We start from the raw sequence: 16,371 nt of genomic DNA, 5'->3' as shown, positions 1-16,371 counted from the left end.
GTACAGAACATCCTCACTGACAAAAATATATATCGTATGTAATATAAATGGAAACACGAGTTTTGCAAGCAAGACAGTCATAAACCTTAAACCTTAGTTAAGCTAAGATGAATGGTCAATGTTTAAGTGAGTTAAGAAAGTCCTGGAATTGTCAGATGAGCTGACTTTTCAAGAACATTTGTGGGGTCCACATTCTGGAGTGTACAGATGTAGACGAGAATTTTGTCTGAATGATAGCTTACTATGTGATGTACAAGTCCTGGAGTGAATTGTGAAACCGGGTAAAGTGTGTTACTGCTAAAAATATTCTTATTGTCAAATAAAATTTATCTGTACTGGGGCCCACTAAACTGAAACCTTAGCATCTTTTTTTAAAATAAATTTATAACACACAGTTTGGTCTTATTCATGTCTAATGGGAAGTTGTATGGTAAATCTCAAAACAAAGGGTGACACAAAGGCCTGATTGGGGTAGGCACATGAGGCAATAGTGTCAGGAATCACTCCTTCTATTTTTTGAGTGGGAGAGGCGGGGACAAGGTGAATAAAATGTCCTCCGATAGTCTCCGGACATCCTCTGACTCAGACTGCCTCCTTAGGCCTGTTTCACACTTCCGTTTTTTCAAATCCGTCAAAATCCGTTGTTTTCCGTAAAAAAACGGATCCGCCATTTTTTGCAGGATCCGTTTTTTTTGTCCCATAGACTTCCATTACGGTTACCGCGGATCCGTCAAAAAAACGGATCCGTTTTTAAAAAACGGATCCGTTTGCATCAGTTTCCGTCAAAAAAACGGAAACGGATCCGTTTGGCGGACACAAAAACGGAAGTGTGAAACAGGCCTTAGCTGTCGAGTCAAAAAGGAGACACTCAACAAATTTTTTTTTTTTTTTTTTTTATTTTTTTTTTTCTGGAACTGGTGAAAAGTTAGTGCTTCTTAAGACTTTATTTATAGAGGACAAAGCTGTTAGGGTGTGTGCATATGCTGCGGTTCCGCAGTGGATTTGGCCCTGCGGATCCGCAGCAGTTTCTGCTGCAGTGTACAGTACCACTATTCCCTATGGGAAATGGAAAACGCAGTGCAGATGCTGCAGAATTTTCCGCGTGGATTTTCTGCGGTTTCTAAACCGCAGAAAGATATGACATGTCAATTCTTTCTGTGGATTCCGCAGTGGTTTACCATCTCTTCCATTGTAGAGATGGTAAAACCGCAGGGCAAAACCGCACTATAATCCGCAGATTCCGCAGCGTGTGCACTCAGCCTTATATTAATGCTACGCCTCTCATAATTTTATTAGTCTGTGATAGAGACTGATTTCTGCCTTAGTGGTGCCCCAGGCTCTGGCTGTCAGTGGTATCTGCATGTAGACTTCTTTCTTGTTACAATTCATTGTAAGAAGTTGGATACTTGCAAGTGAGAATCATGACCACTTCTCCAAACATCTGGACACCAACTGTGACAGAAAACCTGTGCTTGGAGGGGATAAATTGGTGGATTTACAGACTGCCCTTGATACTCATCAAGGACTGGTCAACTGCAACATCTTTTAAGAGGGAAATTGGAGATCTCAATTTGTTCAGGTGTACGTAACATAGTAACATAGTTATTAAGGTTGAAGGGAGACTTTAAGTCCATCTAGTTCAACCCATATCCTATCCTAACTTGCCCTAACATGTTGATCCAGAGGAAGGCAAAAAAAACCCAATGTGGCAACAGTAAGCTTCACATTGGGGAAAAAAATTCCTTCCCGACTCCACATATGGCAATCAGACTAGCTCCCTGGATCAACGCAATATTAAGGAGACTAGTGTATATACCCTGTAATATTATACTTTTCAAGAAAGGCATCCAGTCCCTTCTTAAATTTTAGTAGTGAATCACTCATTACAACATCATATGGCAGAGAGTTCCATAGTCTCACTGCTCTTACAGTAAAGAATCCGCATCTGTGAGTATGCTTAAACCTTCTTTCCTCCAGACGTAGAGGATGCCCCCTTGTCCCCGTCACAGGTCTAAGAGTAAAAAGATCATTAGAAAGGTCTTTGTATTGTCCCCACATATATTTATACATTGTAATAAGATCACCCCTAAGCCTTCGATTCTCCAAACTAAATAACCCCAAGTGTAATAACCTGTCTTGGTATTGCAGACCCCCTAGTTCCCTAATAACCTTGGTCGCTCTTCTCTGCACCCGCTCCAGTTCAGCTATGTCTTTCTTATACACCGGAGACCAGAACTGTACACAGTATTCTAAGTGTGGTCGCACTAGTGACTTATATAGAGGTAAAATTATGTTCTCCTCATGAGAATCTATGCCTCTTTTAATGCATCCCATTATTTTATTTGCCTTTGCAGCAGCTGCTTGACTCTGGCCACTAAATGTGAGTTTGTCGTCCACCCATACACCCAGGTCTTTTTCAGTGACTGTTTTGCCCAGTGTTTTACAATTAAGCACATAATTATACAACTTGTTCGTTCTACCCAAGTGCATGACCTTACATTTATCCCCATTAAAGCTCATTTGCCATTTATCAGCCCAAGCTTCTAGTTTACATAAATCCTCCTGTAATATAAAATTGTCCTCCTCTGTATTAATTACCCTGCAGAGTTTAGTGTCATCTGCAAATATTGAAATTCTACTCTCTATGCCCCCTACAAGGTCATTAGTAAATATGATAAAAAGAAGCGGGCCCAAAACTGACCCCTGTGGTACCCCACTGCTAACCGTGACCCAGTCCGAGTGTGCTCCATTAATAACCACCCTTTGTTTCCTATCCCTGAGCCAGCTCTTAACCCACCTACACATATTTTCCCCTATCCCCATTGTTCTCATTTTATGTATCAACCTTTTGTGTGGCACCGTATCAAAAGCTTTTGAAAAGTCCATGTACACCACGTCCACTGCATTCCCTTGGTCCAGTCCGGAACTTACCTCTTCATAAAAGCTTATCAGATTAGTCTGACAGGAACGGTCTCTTGTAAACCCATGTTGATATTGGGTCATAAGGTTATTCTTCTCCAGATACTCCAGTATAGTATCTCTTAGAAAACCCTCCAGGATTTTACCCACAGTTGAGGTTAAACTTGCTGGCCTATAATTTCCAAGTTCAGTTTTTGTCCCCTTTTTGAATATTGGCACCACATTTGCTATACGCCAGTCCTGTGGTACAGACCCTGTTATTATGGAATCTTTAAAGATTAAAAATAGTGGTCTATCTATGACTGTGCTTAATTCCTGCAGTACTCGGGGGTGTATCCCATCCGGGCCCGGGGATTTGTCAATTTTAGTGATTTGTAGACGCCGCCGTACTTCCTGCTGGGTTAAGCAGGTGACATTTAATGGAGAATTTTTATCCCTGATCATGTTATCCGTCATGGGATTTTCTTGTGTAAATACTGTTGAAAAAAAGTCATTTAGCATATTGGCTTTTTCCTCATCCTCATCCACCATTTCACCCAGACTATTTTTAAGGGGACCAACACTATCATTTTTTAGCTTCTTACTATTTATGTAGTAAAAGAATATTTTGGGATTATTTTTACTTTCTCTGGCAATGAGTCTCTCTGTCTCAATCTTTGCTGTCTTGATTTGCTTTTTACAGAATTTATTTAATCTTCTGTATTTATTTAATGCCTCATCACTACCTACTTGCTTTAATTCTCTAAATGCTTTATTTTTATCTCTTATTGCGCCCCTTACAGCTCTATTTAGCCATAGTGGTTTCCTCCTATTTCTCGCATGTTTATTCCCATACGGTATATATTGTGCACAGGTCCTATTCAGGATGCTAATAAACGTCTCCCATTTTCTTTGTGTATTTTTATGTCTCAGGATATCGTCCCAGTTAATTGCACCAAGATCATCTCTCATCCGTTGGAAATTTGCCTTCCTGAAGTTTAGTGTCCTGGTTACCCCTCTACTACACATCTTATTAAAGGATACATGAAAACTTATTAATTTGTGATCACTATTACCCAAGTGACCCTCAACCCTTACATTTGATATGCGGTCTGGCCTGTTGGTTAATATTAGGTCTAGCAGTGCCCCCCTCTTGTTGGGTCCTGAACTAGTTGTGAAAGGATGTAGTTGTGCTTAATTTGGGGGGGTCTTGGGAATTATCACTAAAACGAAGGAATCTTATTGGGATTTCATACTGGGCTTGTGACATAAGCACTGCTAATACAGGGGTGTGCTGTATTTGTTACCCAGTAGGAGTGGAGTGTGTCTTTGGGGGGCGCCATACCCTTACTCATGATTACCAACTGCGACGAGGGAATAAGGCCCCTTAGCGGCTGCCTTTATTTAATGCGTATCAGTGGTCGTTAAGGGGTTAAACAAGATCAGTGTACAGCCAACAAAAAGAATGTGCTGCTGTCATATTTTTAATAAGGTGAAGATTTTAATGTGTTATTTCATTTATAGGCTATTGAGGAAGAAGGTGGAAATCCAGAGGAAATCTTTATAACTTCGGAGACTTCTAAAAGGACACCAAAGCGAAATGGAAGAGGTTTGTGTGTGTGTGTGTGTGTGTGTGTGTGTAAAAAAAAAAAATACAGGATTACAGGAACCTGAGTTTTTTTACGTCTTCAAATACATTATAACCCTCACTTACTCCGCTCATACAATCAGCAAGGTACTCCATTAAGTATGTAGACCTACAAATGCTTTTCTTTTTTGTCATTCTGAATTTGTCTCTTATGCCTGCTGATAGTTTAGTGCCCCCCCAAAAATCTGATTCTACTTACTGAGGAGGCTGGGACTCCCACACTGATAAGTGACCTGTTCATCTAAGTGTTAACCATATTTTTTTTTGGACTATAAGGCTGTGTGCCCACGATGCGTTTTGTTAAGCGTTTCCGCAGCGTTTGAGCCGGCTCAGACGCTGCAGAAATGCTTAAAAGATGCATCAAAATAATTAGCATGCGTTTTTGGCTTTTTGTGCCAATGCATGCGTTTTTTACCGCTCAGGAATCGCTTAGCGGCTAAAAACGCAGCATGCTCATTAATTCCCGCATTGCTGAGCGTTTTTAGCCATCCCCAATGTTCCCAGAAATCGCGTGTCAAAAAAAGCGTCAAACGCGTCAAAAACTGCACAAAAAACGCACGGAAAAAGACGCGCGGTTTCTGGGAAAGGGGATCCTTTTCCTGAGCGTTTAAACGTGGGCACATAGCCTTAGAGGCACTTCCCCTCCCCCCAGTAATGTGAAGGAAAATGGAGAGTGCGTCTTAGGGTATGTGCACACGCTGCGGATTCGTGTGCGGATATTTCTGCACAGAATCTGCAGAATCCGCATGTAAAATGACCTGCATTTTACCTGCGGATTTAGTGTGGATTTCGCCTGTGTTTTTACACCTGCGGATTCCTATAATGGAATAGGTGTAAAAACGCTGTGGAATCCGCGCAAAGAATTGACATGCTGCGGAAAATAAACCGCTTTGTTTCTGCACGGAATTTTCCTCAGCATGTGCACAGCGTTTGTTAAGCCGCACTCACCAGGAGGCGGGGCTTCGGTCCCGACGTCTCTCCCTCCGGTACGGCGGTCCCTCGGGGGCTCCCGTCGGGTGCGCACGCGCAGCTCTCGTCCCCGGGATTCCTCCCCCATGTCACGCTTGCGCGCTCCTGTCAGTGCTGTATAGGGGGTCGGTTCTCTCTATGGTAATGGAGAACCTCAGTGTCGAAAGCTGCAGAGAGATCCAAGAGAATTAGCATGGAGTAGTGACCATTTGATTTAGCTGTTAGCAGATCATTAGAGACTTTAGTGAGGGCAGTTTCAGTGGAGTGTAAAGAGCGGAAACCGGATTGGAGAGGGTCGAGAAGAGAGTTTTCTGAGAGATAGCGGATAAGACGGGAGTGGACCAGGCGTTCCAGGAGTTTAGAGATGAAGGGAAGATTAGAGACAGGTCTATAGTTAGCGGCACAGTTTTGGTCGAGGGATGGTTTTTTAAGTAGTGGATGTATGATGGCATGCTTAAATGAGAAGGGAAAAATACCAGAAGAGAGAGAGAGAGGTTAAATATTTTAGTTAGGTGAGGGGTGACAGCAGGGGAAAGGGACTGAAGGAGCTGTGACGGAAATGGGTCACTGGTGCAAGTAGTTGGGCGAGAAGAAACCAGGGGAAGAGTCTTGAGGAGATCATTTGCATATTCCCAGTGCCTTCTGGGATAAGTGAAGAGTCTCCGCGAGCTCAACGATCACTGGGTTTTGGCGGTTGCAGCTGAAAAGAGGAAATCGGAAAACCAGGGGAAGAGTCTTGAGGAGATCATTTGCATATTCCCAGTGCCTTCTGGGATAAGTGAAGAGTCTCCGCGAGCTCAACGATCACTGGGTTTTGGCGGTTGCAGCTGAAAAGAGGAAATCGGAAAAAACGCGCGCCGAAATTTGGCTCATCCTTCATCGTTTTTAAGAAATCTCAAGATGGAAGAGGCCAGGAGCCATTTGGTGAGCTGCATTTCTTGCTACATGTTCACAGATTTACCAGTGGAAAAGCCAAACTTCACATGCCACAAATGCAAGCTTGTGTCCCTGTTGGAGGAAAAGTTGCACAATCTCGAAGAGAGGTTAGCTACGTTGAAGATCATTAAGGAAGGTGAAGAGTTCTTGGGCAGAGCAGAATTATCTCTTCATGTTACAGAAAGAGAAGAAATTCGAAGTACACCTGAAGAAACAGAGGAATGGAGACATGTGACCCAGAGAAGCAGGAGGATCAGGAGGCAGTCAGCACCCATACTGCTCAGAAACCAGTACCAGGCTCTCACGCAGGAAAACGATGAAGAAATACATCAGGATAAGACTTTGCCAACAAACAGCAACCTTGTACGCCTTCAGAGTCCTCCTGGATGGAGAAAGAAAAATGTTGTGAAGAAGAAACGGAGAGTGGTGGTCATGGGGGATTCCCTGCTGAGAGGAACAGAGGCCGCTATCTGCAGACCGGATATAACTACAAGAGAAATGTGCTGTCTTCCAGGTGCAAAAATTAAAGATGTGTCTGACAGGATATCAGGACTCTTCAGACCTACAGATGACTACCCATTCCTGCTACTACATGTGGGGACAAATGACACCGCAAGAAACGACCTGGAAATCATCTGCAGAGACTTTGAAGACTTAGGCAAGAAAGTGAAAGAACTGGGAGCGCAGGTGGTCTTCTCTTCCATCCTCCCAGTGGATGGCCATGGAACAAGGAGGTGGAATAAGATTCTGCAGGTGAACAACTGGCTACGTCGATGGTGCCGTCAGCAAGGATTTGGATTTCTGGATCACGGAGTGAACTACTTATACGATGGACTACTTGCTAGAGATGGGGTGCACCTTACGAAGACTGGAAAGCATGTATTTGGAAGTCGCCTTGCTACACTTGTAAGGAGAGCTTTAAACTAGAACAACATGGGAAGGGAAGCAAAAGACCAGAAAAAGCCATACACCTGACAAATGCTATTGAGAACTCTGCTATTAGAAGTGGAAAGGAAGAACAAAGACGAAAGAATCTAATTAATAAAAATATTGGAGAAAGAGAAACCAATCACAAACTAAAATGTTTCTATACTAATGCACAAAGCATGGGCAACAAACAAGGAGAATTGGAACTACTAACACAGGAACAGAAATATGATGTAATTGGAATCACTGAAACTTGGTGGGACAATACACATGATTGGAATACAAGACTAGAAGGATACAACTTATTTGCAAGAAACAGACTTGATAAACGAGGAGGGGGTGTCGCATTGTATGTTCGAAATGCGTATATCTGCACAGAGATTGAAGCTTCAGAGACTGGGAGTTCTGTGGAAACTGTTTGGGTAAGAATACAAGGACAGAACAATGGAAAGGACACCATTGTAGGCATTTACTACAGGCCGCCTGTGCAAGCCGAATATATAGATGAACTCTTTATGCATCAGATGGCCAAGTTCTCCAAAAAATATGACATAGTTGTCATGGGAGATTTCAACTATCCAGACATTTGTTGGGAATCTCTCTCAGGCAAAACTAACAGGTCAAGGAAATTCTTATCCTCTCTTGCTGACAACTTTATCTTCCAAAAGGTAAGGGAGAAAACAAGGGGAACTGCTACCTTGGATCTAATCCTTATAAACAGGGAGGAAATGGTTGAGGAGGTAAAAGTGGCTGGGACCCTAGGAGGTAGCGACCATGCTATTTTAGAATTTTGGATTACTAGAGGTGGAAGACCTGTGAAGACTCAGACATCAAGGTTAGATTTCAGAAAGGCAGATTTTAAGGGATTCAGAAAGAGAATTGGAGGGATCCAATGGCTGGATATCCTTAAAGACAAAAATGTCCAGGAAGGATGGGAAATCTTGAAAAATGAAATTCTCAAAGCACAGTTGTTAACAATTCCGAAAAGAGGGAAGAATAGGAAGCATTTAAGGAAACCAGGATGGATGAACACAGAACTTAAGCACATGCTAAAAAGGAAGAAAAAAATGTTTATAAAATGGAAAGAGGGAGGCATATCTAAAGAAGAATATAATGCTGTCTGCAGAACCTGCAGGGCACAAATCAGATTAGCTAAAGCTGAAAATGAACTGAGGCTTGCAAGAGATGTCAAAAGCAATAATAAAGGATTTTGGGGATATGTCAAAAGTAAAAGAAAAGTCAAAGATGCTATAGGATTTTTACAGGATGAAAATGATGAAATGGTAAGACAGGATGTTGAGAAGGCTGAACTTTTAAATTCCTATTTTGCATCTGTTTTCTCTCAGAAAGGAAATGCAACATCAACTGTTATTCACTGTCCTATTAAGGGAATAGAAGAATCCAGGATATCTATAAACAGAAAGATAGTGAGGAAACACTTAGCTAACCTAAATGAATTCAAGTCTCCAGGTCCAGATGAATTACACCCCAGAGTACTGAAGGAGATAGCAGAAGAAATTTTTGAACCCCTCTCCATAATCTTTGAAAATTCTTGGAGAACAGGAGAAGTGCCAGAAGACTGGAGAAGAGCAAATGTTGTTCCTATCTTCAAAAAGGGGAAGAAGGTGGACCCAGGCAACTATAGGCCGGTGAGTCTGACTTCTATACCAGGAAAGATCTTTGAACAAATTATTAAACAACATGTATGTCAATACCTGGATAAGAATGAAGTGATTAAACAGAGTCAGCATGGGTTTCTAACTAATAAGTCATGTCAGACTAACTTAATTTCCTTCTATGACGGTATCACTGATTGGGTGGATCAAGGAAATGCTGTAGATATAGTATATCTTGACTTCAGCAAAGCATTTGACAAAGTCTCTCATACAATCCTTATTGAAAAAATGACTAAGTATGGAATGGACAAGGCAACTGTTAGGTGGATTCATAACTGGCTTAGTGATCGGACCCAAAGAGTGGTCGTAAATGGCTGTACATCCAGTTGGAAGAATGTCTCAAGTGGGGTACCACAGGGCTCTGTCCTGGGCCCTGTATTGTTCAACATCTTTATCAACGATTTAGATGAAGGAATTGAGGGTAAACTGATTAAATTTGCTGATGACACAAAGCTAGGAGGGATAGCTAATACTAGAGAAGAGAGAGAGAGGATTCAAAAAGATTTAAATAAACTGGAGAAGTGGGCAGCAACTAACAGAATGGTTTTTAACAGGGAGAAATGCAAAGTACTACATCTGGGCAATAAAAATGAAAAAAGCATATATAGAATGGGAGGAATAGGGCTAAGTGACAGCACATGTGAAAAAGACTTGGGTATACTAATAGATCACAGACTGAATATGAGTCAACAGTGTGATGCAGCAGCAAAAAAGGCAAATGCAATTCTAGGATGTATTAACAGAAGCATACAGTCTAGATCACGTGAAGTCATTATTTCCCTCTACTCCTCTTTGGTCAGACCTCATCTGGAATATTGTGTCCAGTTTTGGGCACCACATTTTAAAAAAGACATCAACAAACTGGAGCAAGTTCAGAAAAGAGCGACCAGAATGGTGACCGGTCTGCAAACCCTGTCTTATGAGGAAAGGTTGCAGGATTTGGGAATGTTTAGTTTGCAAAAGAGAAGACTGAGAGGAGACTTAATAGCTGTCTACAAATATCTAAAGGGCTGTCACATTGTAGAAGGATCAACTTTATTCTCATTTGCACAAGGAAAGACTAGAAGCAATGGGATGAAACTGAATGGGAAGAGACACAGATTAGATATTAGAAAAAACTTTTTGACAGTTAGAGTGATCAATGAGTGGAACAGGCTGCCACGAGAAGTGGTGAGTTCTCCTTCAATGGAAGTCTTCAAACAGAGGCTGGACAGACATCTGACTGGGATGATTTAGCGAAACCTGCTTTGAGCAGGGGGTTGGACCAGATGGCCCAGGAGGTCCCTTCCAACTCTACGATTCTATGATTCTATGATTCTATGATTCTAAGATGCAAGGAGCCTGCTTACTTCTTCTGTGACTGGTTCAAAATCAGAGAGTGAGTTCGATGCAGTGGGGGAGGGAGGACAGTGCATGGTATGAGGTGATTGGGAGATAATTTCCTGTCGGATGTGGTCAATTTTTTCTTTGAAGTAATTGGCCAGATCGTCAGCTCGGAGCTCCGTGGTTGGGGCCTGTACTCTTGGATTGAGTAGAGAATGAAAAGTGTCAAAGAGACGTTTCGGGTTATTGGACAGTGAGGTGATGAGGGTGTTGAAATAGGTTTGTTTGGAGAAGGGCAGTGTTGTATGTTCTAAGCATAAACTTAAAATGGATGAAATCTTCGGGTAGATTGGATTTTCTCCACAGACGTTCGGCGCACCTGGAGCACCGCTGCAGGAAACGTGTTTGCACCGTGTGCCAGGGTTGTCGCCGTCTGCGTTGTGGTGTTCTATTTATAGGGGGTGCAAATTCATCCAGGGCACTTTGAAGTGTTTCATTGTAATGCTTCAATGCAGAATCAGGACAGGAGAGGGAGGAGATAGGGGCCAATGAAGACTGCAAGTTCTTCATAAGTTTCTGGGTGTTAATGGCCTGTATGTTTCTATAAGTATGGACAGTGGGGGTGACCTGAGCGGCCGGGCAGTTCTTGATAGAGAATGAAAGAAGATTGTGGTCAGAGAGCGGGAGAGGGGAGTTTGCAAAATCATCCACTGCACAAAGCCGAGAGAAGACCAAGTCGAGGGAGTTTCCGTCTTCATGCGTTGGAGAATTAGTAAGCTGCGAAAGGCCAAATGAGGAGGTTAGAGATAAAAGGTGAGTAGCAGATGGTGAGAGGGGAAGAGCAATGGGGATGTTGAAATCACCCATGATGAGGGTAGGGATGTCACAGGAGAGAAAATGTGGAAGCCAAGTGGCAAAATGATCCAGGAACTGATGGGAGGGGCCGGGAGGACGATACACCACCGCCACTCGCATGGAGAAGGGGGTGTAGAGTCTGACGGCATGGACCTCAAAAGAAGGGAAGACAAGTGAGGGTACTTGAGGGATAACCTGAAAGGTACATTTTGGTGATAGGAGCAGACCAACGCCTCCACCAGCTCTATTGTCTGATCTTGGGGTATGAGAGAAGTGAAGCCCCCCGTATGAAAGAGCAGCAGCAGCGGTAGTGTCTGACTGCTGGATCCAGGTTTCAGTAAGAGCCAGGAGGTTAAGAGAATTAGAAAGGAAAAAGTCATGAATGAAGGAGAGTTTGTTACACACTGAGCGAGAATTCCAAAGTGCACAATTAAGAGAGACAGATGGCATGCAGGGAATATTAATAAGATTAGAGGGGTTTCTGAGTGTAGCAGTCGGGAGGTTTGACTTTCTATAACATGGGGGACCAGGGTTGGGAGCAATGTCTCCTGCGACTAGGAGAAGGAGGATAGAAAGAGTGAGCAGATGGTTAAGTGATTTGTGAGAGCGTCTCTGATGTTGAATGGTGGGACTGACTGGATCTGTGCAGTTTAACAACGTGAAAAGAGCGTGAGTGCTATACATAGGAGAGGAAAGAAGCGAGGGGCCAATGTGGATGGAGTGTAGAGAGTTAATGCCAGGGCGGTGGATGTGTGTGAATGCAGCGGCCAGGATTAAAATTACACAAATGCATATTGTATATATTTGTTGTACTCCAAATGTACAGGGAGTAGATGTATATAAATGTCTTACCTGTCTCCTGCCTTGTCTAACTGCCATGTTATAACTGCCAGTACTTTGATAAACTGTACTTGGATAAAGTGTGCATAAATGCCCCCTGCATAAATGCTATCCCCAAGCTATGTCTGAATATATAGGAGGATAAGACTTAGAACTTTTTTTTTTTTTTTTTTTGGGCTCTCTCTCTTCTCGTTAATCACACTAAATTGAGACACCAGGACCCAATAAAATGTTGTGGTCAAATAAACACATGTCCAGCACTACATGGATCATAAAGCACTTTGAAAAGTTTCTTGACCTCACAACATAAGGGGACAAGCAGAGTAAGTTGAAAAAAACTATATACCATATAGAAGCTTGCAGAGTTGAAAACACAGAGATAGCATTCAGGATTAACTGCTTGCTGACATTGAATGGAGACACAGGAGTGGATTCAGAGCAGAGATTGGAAAAGCTGGTTACCATATAGAAGCTTGCAGAGTTGAAAACACAGAGATAGCATTCAGGATTAACTGCTTGCTGACATTGAATGGAGACACAGGAGTGGATTCAGAGCAGAGATTGGAAAAGCTGGTTACCTGTATGAAGAGAATAGAGATGCGTGTCACATTCATCCATGTTATAACTGCCAGTACTTTGATAAACTGTACTTGGATAAAGTGTGCATAAATGCCCCCTGCATAAAATGTGGATCATCAGCTCCTCCTCACTATGCTCCATTCCATTGGCCTCAAGGATACCGTTCTCTCCTGGTTCTCCTCCTATCTCTTCGACCGCTCCTTTACTGTATCTTTTGCCAGTTCCTCCTCCTCTCATCTTCCCCTTACTGTTGGGGTCCCCCAAGGATCGGTTCTAGGTCCCCTCCTCTTCTCCTTGTACACTGCCCCTATTGGTCAAACAATCAGTAGATTTGATTTCCAGTACCATCTCTATGCTGATGACACCCAATTATACGCTTCTTCTCCTGACATCACGCCAGCCTTTCTAGAAAACACCGGCGATTGTCTAAACGCTGTGTCTAATCTCATGTCCTCACTATATCTGAAACTGAACCTGTCAAAGACTGAACTCCTGGTGTTTCCTCCCTCTACTAATGTACCTATACCCGACATTGCCATTTCTGTGTGTGGTTCCACTATTACTCCCCAGCAACAGGCCTGCTGTCTTGGGGTCATACTTGATTCCGAGCTTTCCTTTGCCCCCCACATTCGATCACTGGCTCGCTCTTGTCATCTGCACCTCAAAAACATTTCTAAAATTCGACCTTTTCTTACCTTTGACTCTGCAAAAACTCTTACTGTTTCTCTTATTCATTCACGTCTCGACTATTGTAACTCTCTTCTAATCGGTCTCCCTCTTACCAAACTCTCCCCCCTCCAATCTGTCTTGAATGCTGCAGCCAGGATCATATTCCTCACCAATCGTTACACCGATGCCTCTACCTTGTGCCAGTCATTACACTGGCTACCCATCCACTCCAGAATTCAGTACAAACTTATTACCCTCACTCACAAAGCCCTCCATGGCTCAGCACCACCCTACATCTCCTCCCTTGTTTCAGTATACCACCCTACCCGCGCCCTCCGTTCTGCTGATGACCTGAGATTAGCATCCTCAATAGTCAGAACCTCCCACTCCCGTCTCCAAGACTACACGTGCCGCGCCAATTCTTTGGAATGCACTTCCCAGGTCAATACGATTAGTCCCCAATCCCCACAATTTTAAGCGTGTCCTGAAAACGCATTTATTCAGACTGGCCTACCGCCCCAACACATTAACCTAATCTATCCCTGTGTGGCAGAGCCAAAAGTTTTACCATAACCAGGTTCCCCGCATCATGTTCCCACATGCTTTATGCCTCCATTAGCCCTCTGTGTCTGTACTGTTACACACTTAACATTATGACTGGTCCATACAATCAGGGTAACTGTTACCACCCACCTTTCGTGTCTCCCTCTTTCCTCATAGACTGTAAGCTTGCGAGCAGGGCCCTCTTTCCTCTTGGTATTTGTTATAATCTACTGTATGTGATTATTGTTATGCTGTAATGTCTATTGTCTGTACAAATCCCCTCTGAAATGTAAAGTGCTGCGGAATATGTCGGCGCTATAAAAATAAAATTTATTATTATTATTATTATTATTATTATTATTATTATTATCTGACCCGGAACCTGTAGTGGTCATGTGCTTTCTGGCTAGGTCCTGACCCGGAACTAGTAGGAGTCATGTGCTATATCAGGCGACCTCCCCTAGGGGAGGTGCATGATTATTGTTGTGCTTCCTGGCTGGGACGTCTGTGTCTCTGCCAGGCTGTTCGCTGTACTCAGGTCCTCTGTTCTGCCTTGTGTTCTCGGTGCTCCTGGGCACCCTTTCTGAACTTCCATTCCGCTCTCTTTGCTCAGTCGTGCCCTCTGGCATCCTCTTGGTTCTTGTGCTGTGTCTCTTGCTCCTTGTGCTGTGTCTCTTGCTCCGCTGTGCCTCCGGGCACTCTCTCTGTGCCTATACTCTAAGACTCCTCCTGGCACGACTGCTGCTTCATTCTGTACTCTGTCGTGCTTCTCGCACGCGTCTTGCTGGGTTTATCTCTGGGCGTATTCCTCTTCACACGCCATTCGTACTCATGTCTACCTGTTTCGCACTATCCTATAATTAGCGCACTTCCGAGTACACACTTGGTGTTCCTAGTATCCAGTACCGTCCCTCAGTCATACCCATCCGTGTCTCCTGTGAGCCGTCCCTCTTGGTACCGGCTGTCACGGTTCTGAACTCTGCGGTCCTGCCCCTTACGATCCCTGTATAGGGGTCGGTCATCACCTGGCGCGCTCGGCCCAGGGGCTCTAGATCCACGACCCAGAGGGTCCACTCTTGGACATTGTCTGCTGCTGATCGTCACAGCATTTTTTGTTTTACATAGACTAACATGGTACTGTACACCACATGAGATTTTGCTGCGGATCCGCAGACTAATCTGCAACGCGTGCACATACCCTTAGTCTGGATGTACATGATCTGGCTGTGGATCGGAAGGTGGGGCAGCGGCGGAGCAGCTGGTCACAGGGGGCAGGAGCTGGCTGTCGCAGCTAGCGCTTGTGCCCACTGCTAAAGAGAAATGAATATTCTCTGCTCTCCCATGGGAGTGGAGAGCAGTGAATATTCTTTCCCTTAAGTAGAATGCTTGGAAGCTGCAGGAAGCCTGCGGCTAACGCTGTGCCTACTATTAAACATCAGCGATTATTCATTGCGCCACAAGCCCATAGAATTCATTTGGCTGCTTCTGTCCTGTGTCACATCATAAATAAACACTAGTGACCAACTGGCAGCCATGCATGCCCAAGCCATCACACTGCCTCCGCCGTGTTTTACAGATGATGTGGTATGCTTTGGATCATGAGCTGTACCACGCCTTCGCCATACTTTGCTCTTTGCGTTATTCTGGTAGAGGTTGATCTTGGTTTCATCTGTCCAAAGAATATCCTATCAGAACTGTGCTGGCTCTTTTAGATGTGTTTTAGCAAAGTCCAGTCTAGCCTTTTGATTCTTGATGCTTATGAGTGGCTTGCACCGTGCAGTGAACCCTCTGCATTTACTTTCATGCAGTCTTCTCTTTATGGTAGATTTGGATATTGATACGCCTACCTCCTGGAGAGTGTTGTTCAGTTGGTTGGCTGTTGTGAAGGGGTTTCTCTTCGCCATAGAGACTATTCTGCGATCATCCACCACTGTTGTCTTCCGTGGGTGCCCAGGGCTTTTTGCATTGATGAGTTCACCAGTGCTTTCTTTCTTTTTCAGGATGTACCAAACTGTAGATTTTGCCACTCCTAATGTTGTAGCAATTTCTAGGATGGGTTTTTTCTGTTTTTTTGCAGCTTAAGAATGGCTTGTTTCACCTGCATGGAGCGCTCCTTTGACCGCATGTTTCCTTCACAGCAAACCCTTCCAAATGCAAGCACCACACCTCAGATCAATGTCAGGCCTTTTATCTGCTTAATTGTGAATGACATAACAAAGGGATTGCCCACACCTGTCCATGAAATAGCCTTGGAGTCAATTGTCCAATTACTTTTGGTCCCTTTAAAAACAGGGTGGCACATGTTAAGGAGCTGAAACTCCTAAACCCTTCATCCAATTTTAATGTGGATACCCTCAAATGAAAGGTGAAAGTCTGAACTTCAACTGCATCTGAATTGTTTTGTTTAAAATTCATTGTAGTAATGTCTAGAACCAAAATTAGAAATATGTCTCTGTCCAAATATATATGGACCTAACTGTATATATAGGGGTTGGACAAAATAAGGGA

At 43.5% G+C, this 16,371-nt stretch overlaps 1 protein-coding gene across 6 annotated transcripts in view; it reads left to right on the top strand.

Annotated features, from left to right (window-relative positions):
- The window catches only part of LOC141048054 (scaffold attachment factor B2-like), a 350,882-nt gene that overhangs the window by 15,477 nt on the left and 319,034 nt on the right, over positions 1 to 16,371 (top strand). For all 6 annotated transcript variants that reach the window (XM_073543402.1, XM_073543397.1, XM_073543398.1 and 3 more), the window contains exon 2: positions 4,423 to 4,507. In XM_073543402.1, coding sequence (XP_073399503.1) covers positions 4,423 to 4,507 — 85 coding nt within the window. The remainder of the gene's footprint in view (positions 1 to 4,422; positions 4,508 to 16,371) is intronic.

Source organism: Dendrobates tinctorius, unplaced genomic scaffold, assembly GCF_039654945.1.
Source record: "Dendrobates tinctorius isolate UK_male_01 unplaced genomic scaffold, ASM3965494v1 ptg000132l, whole genome shotgun sequence".
Classification (NCBI taxonomy): domain Eukaryota; kingdom Metazoa; phylum Chordata; class Amphibia; order Anura; family Dendrobatidae; genus Dendrobates; species Dendrobates tinctorius.
The sequence above is the reverse complement of the archived record's forward strand: the minus strand, read 5'-3'. Positions and strand labels throughout refer to the sequence as shown.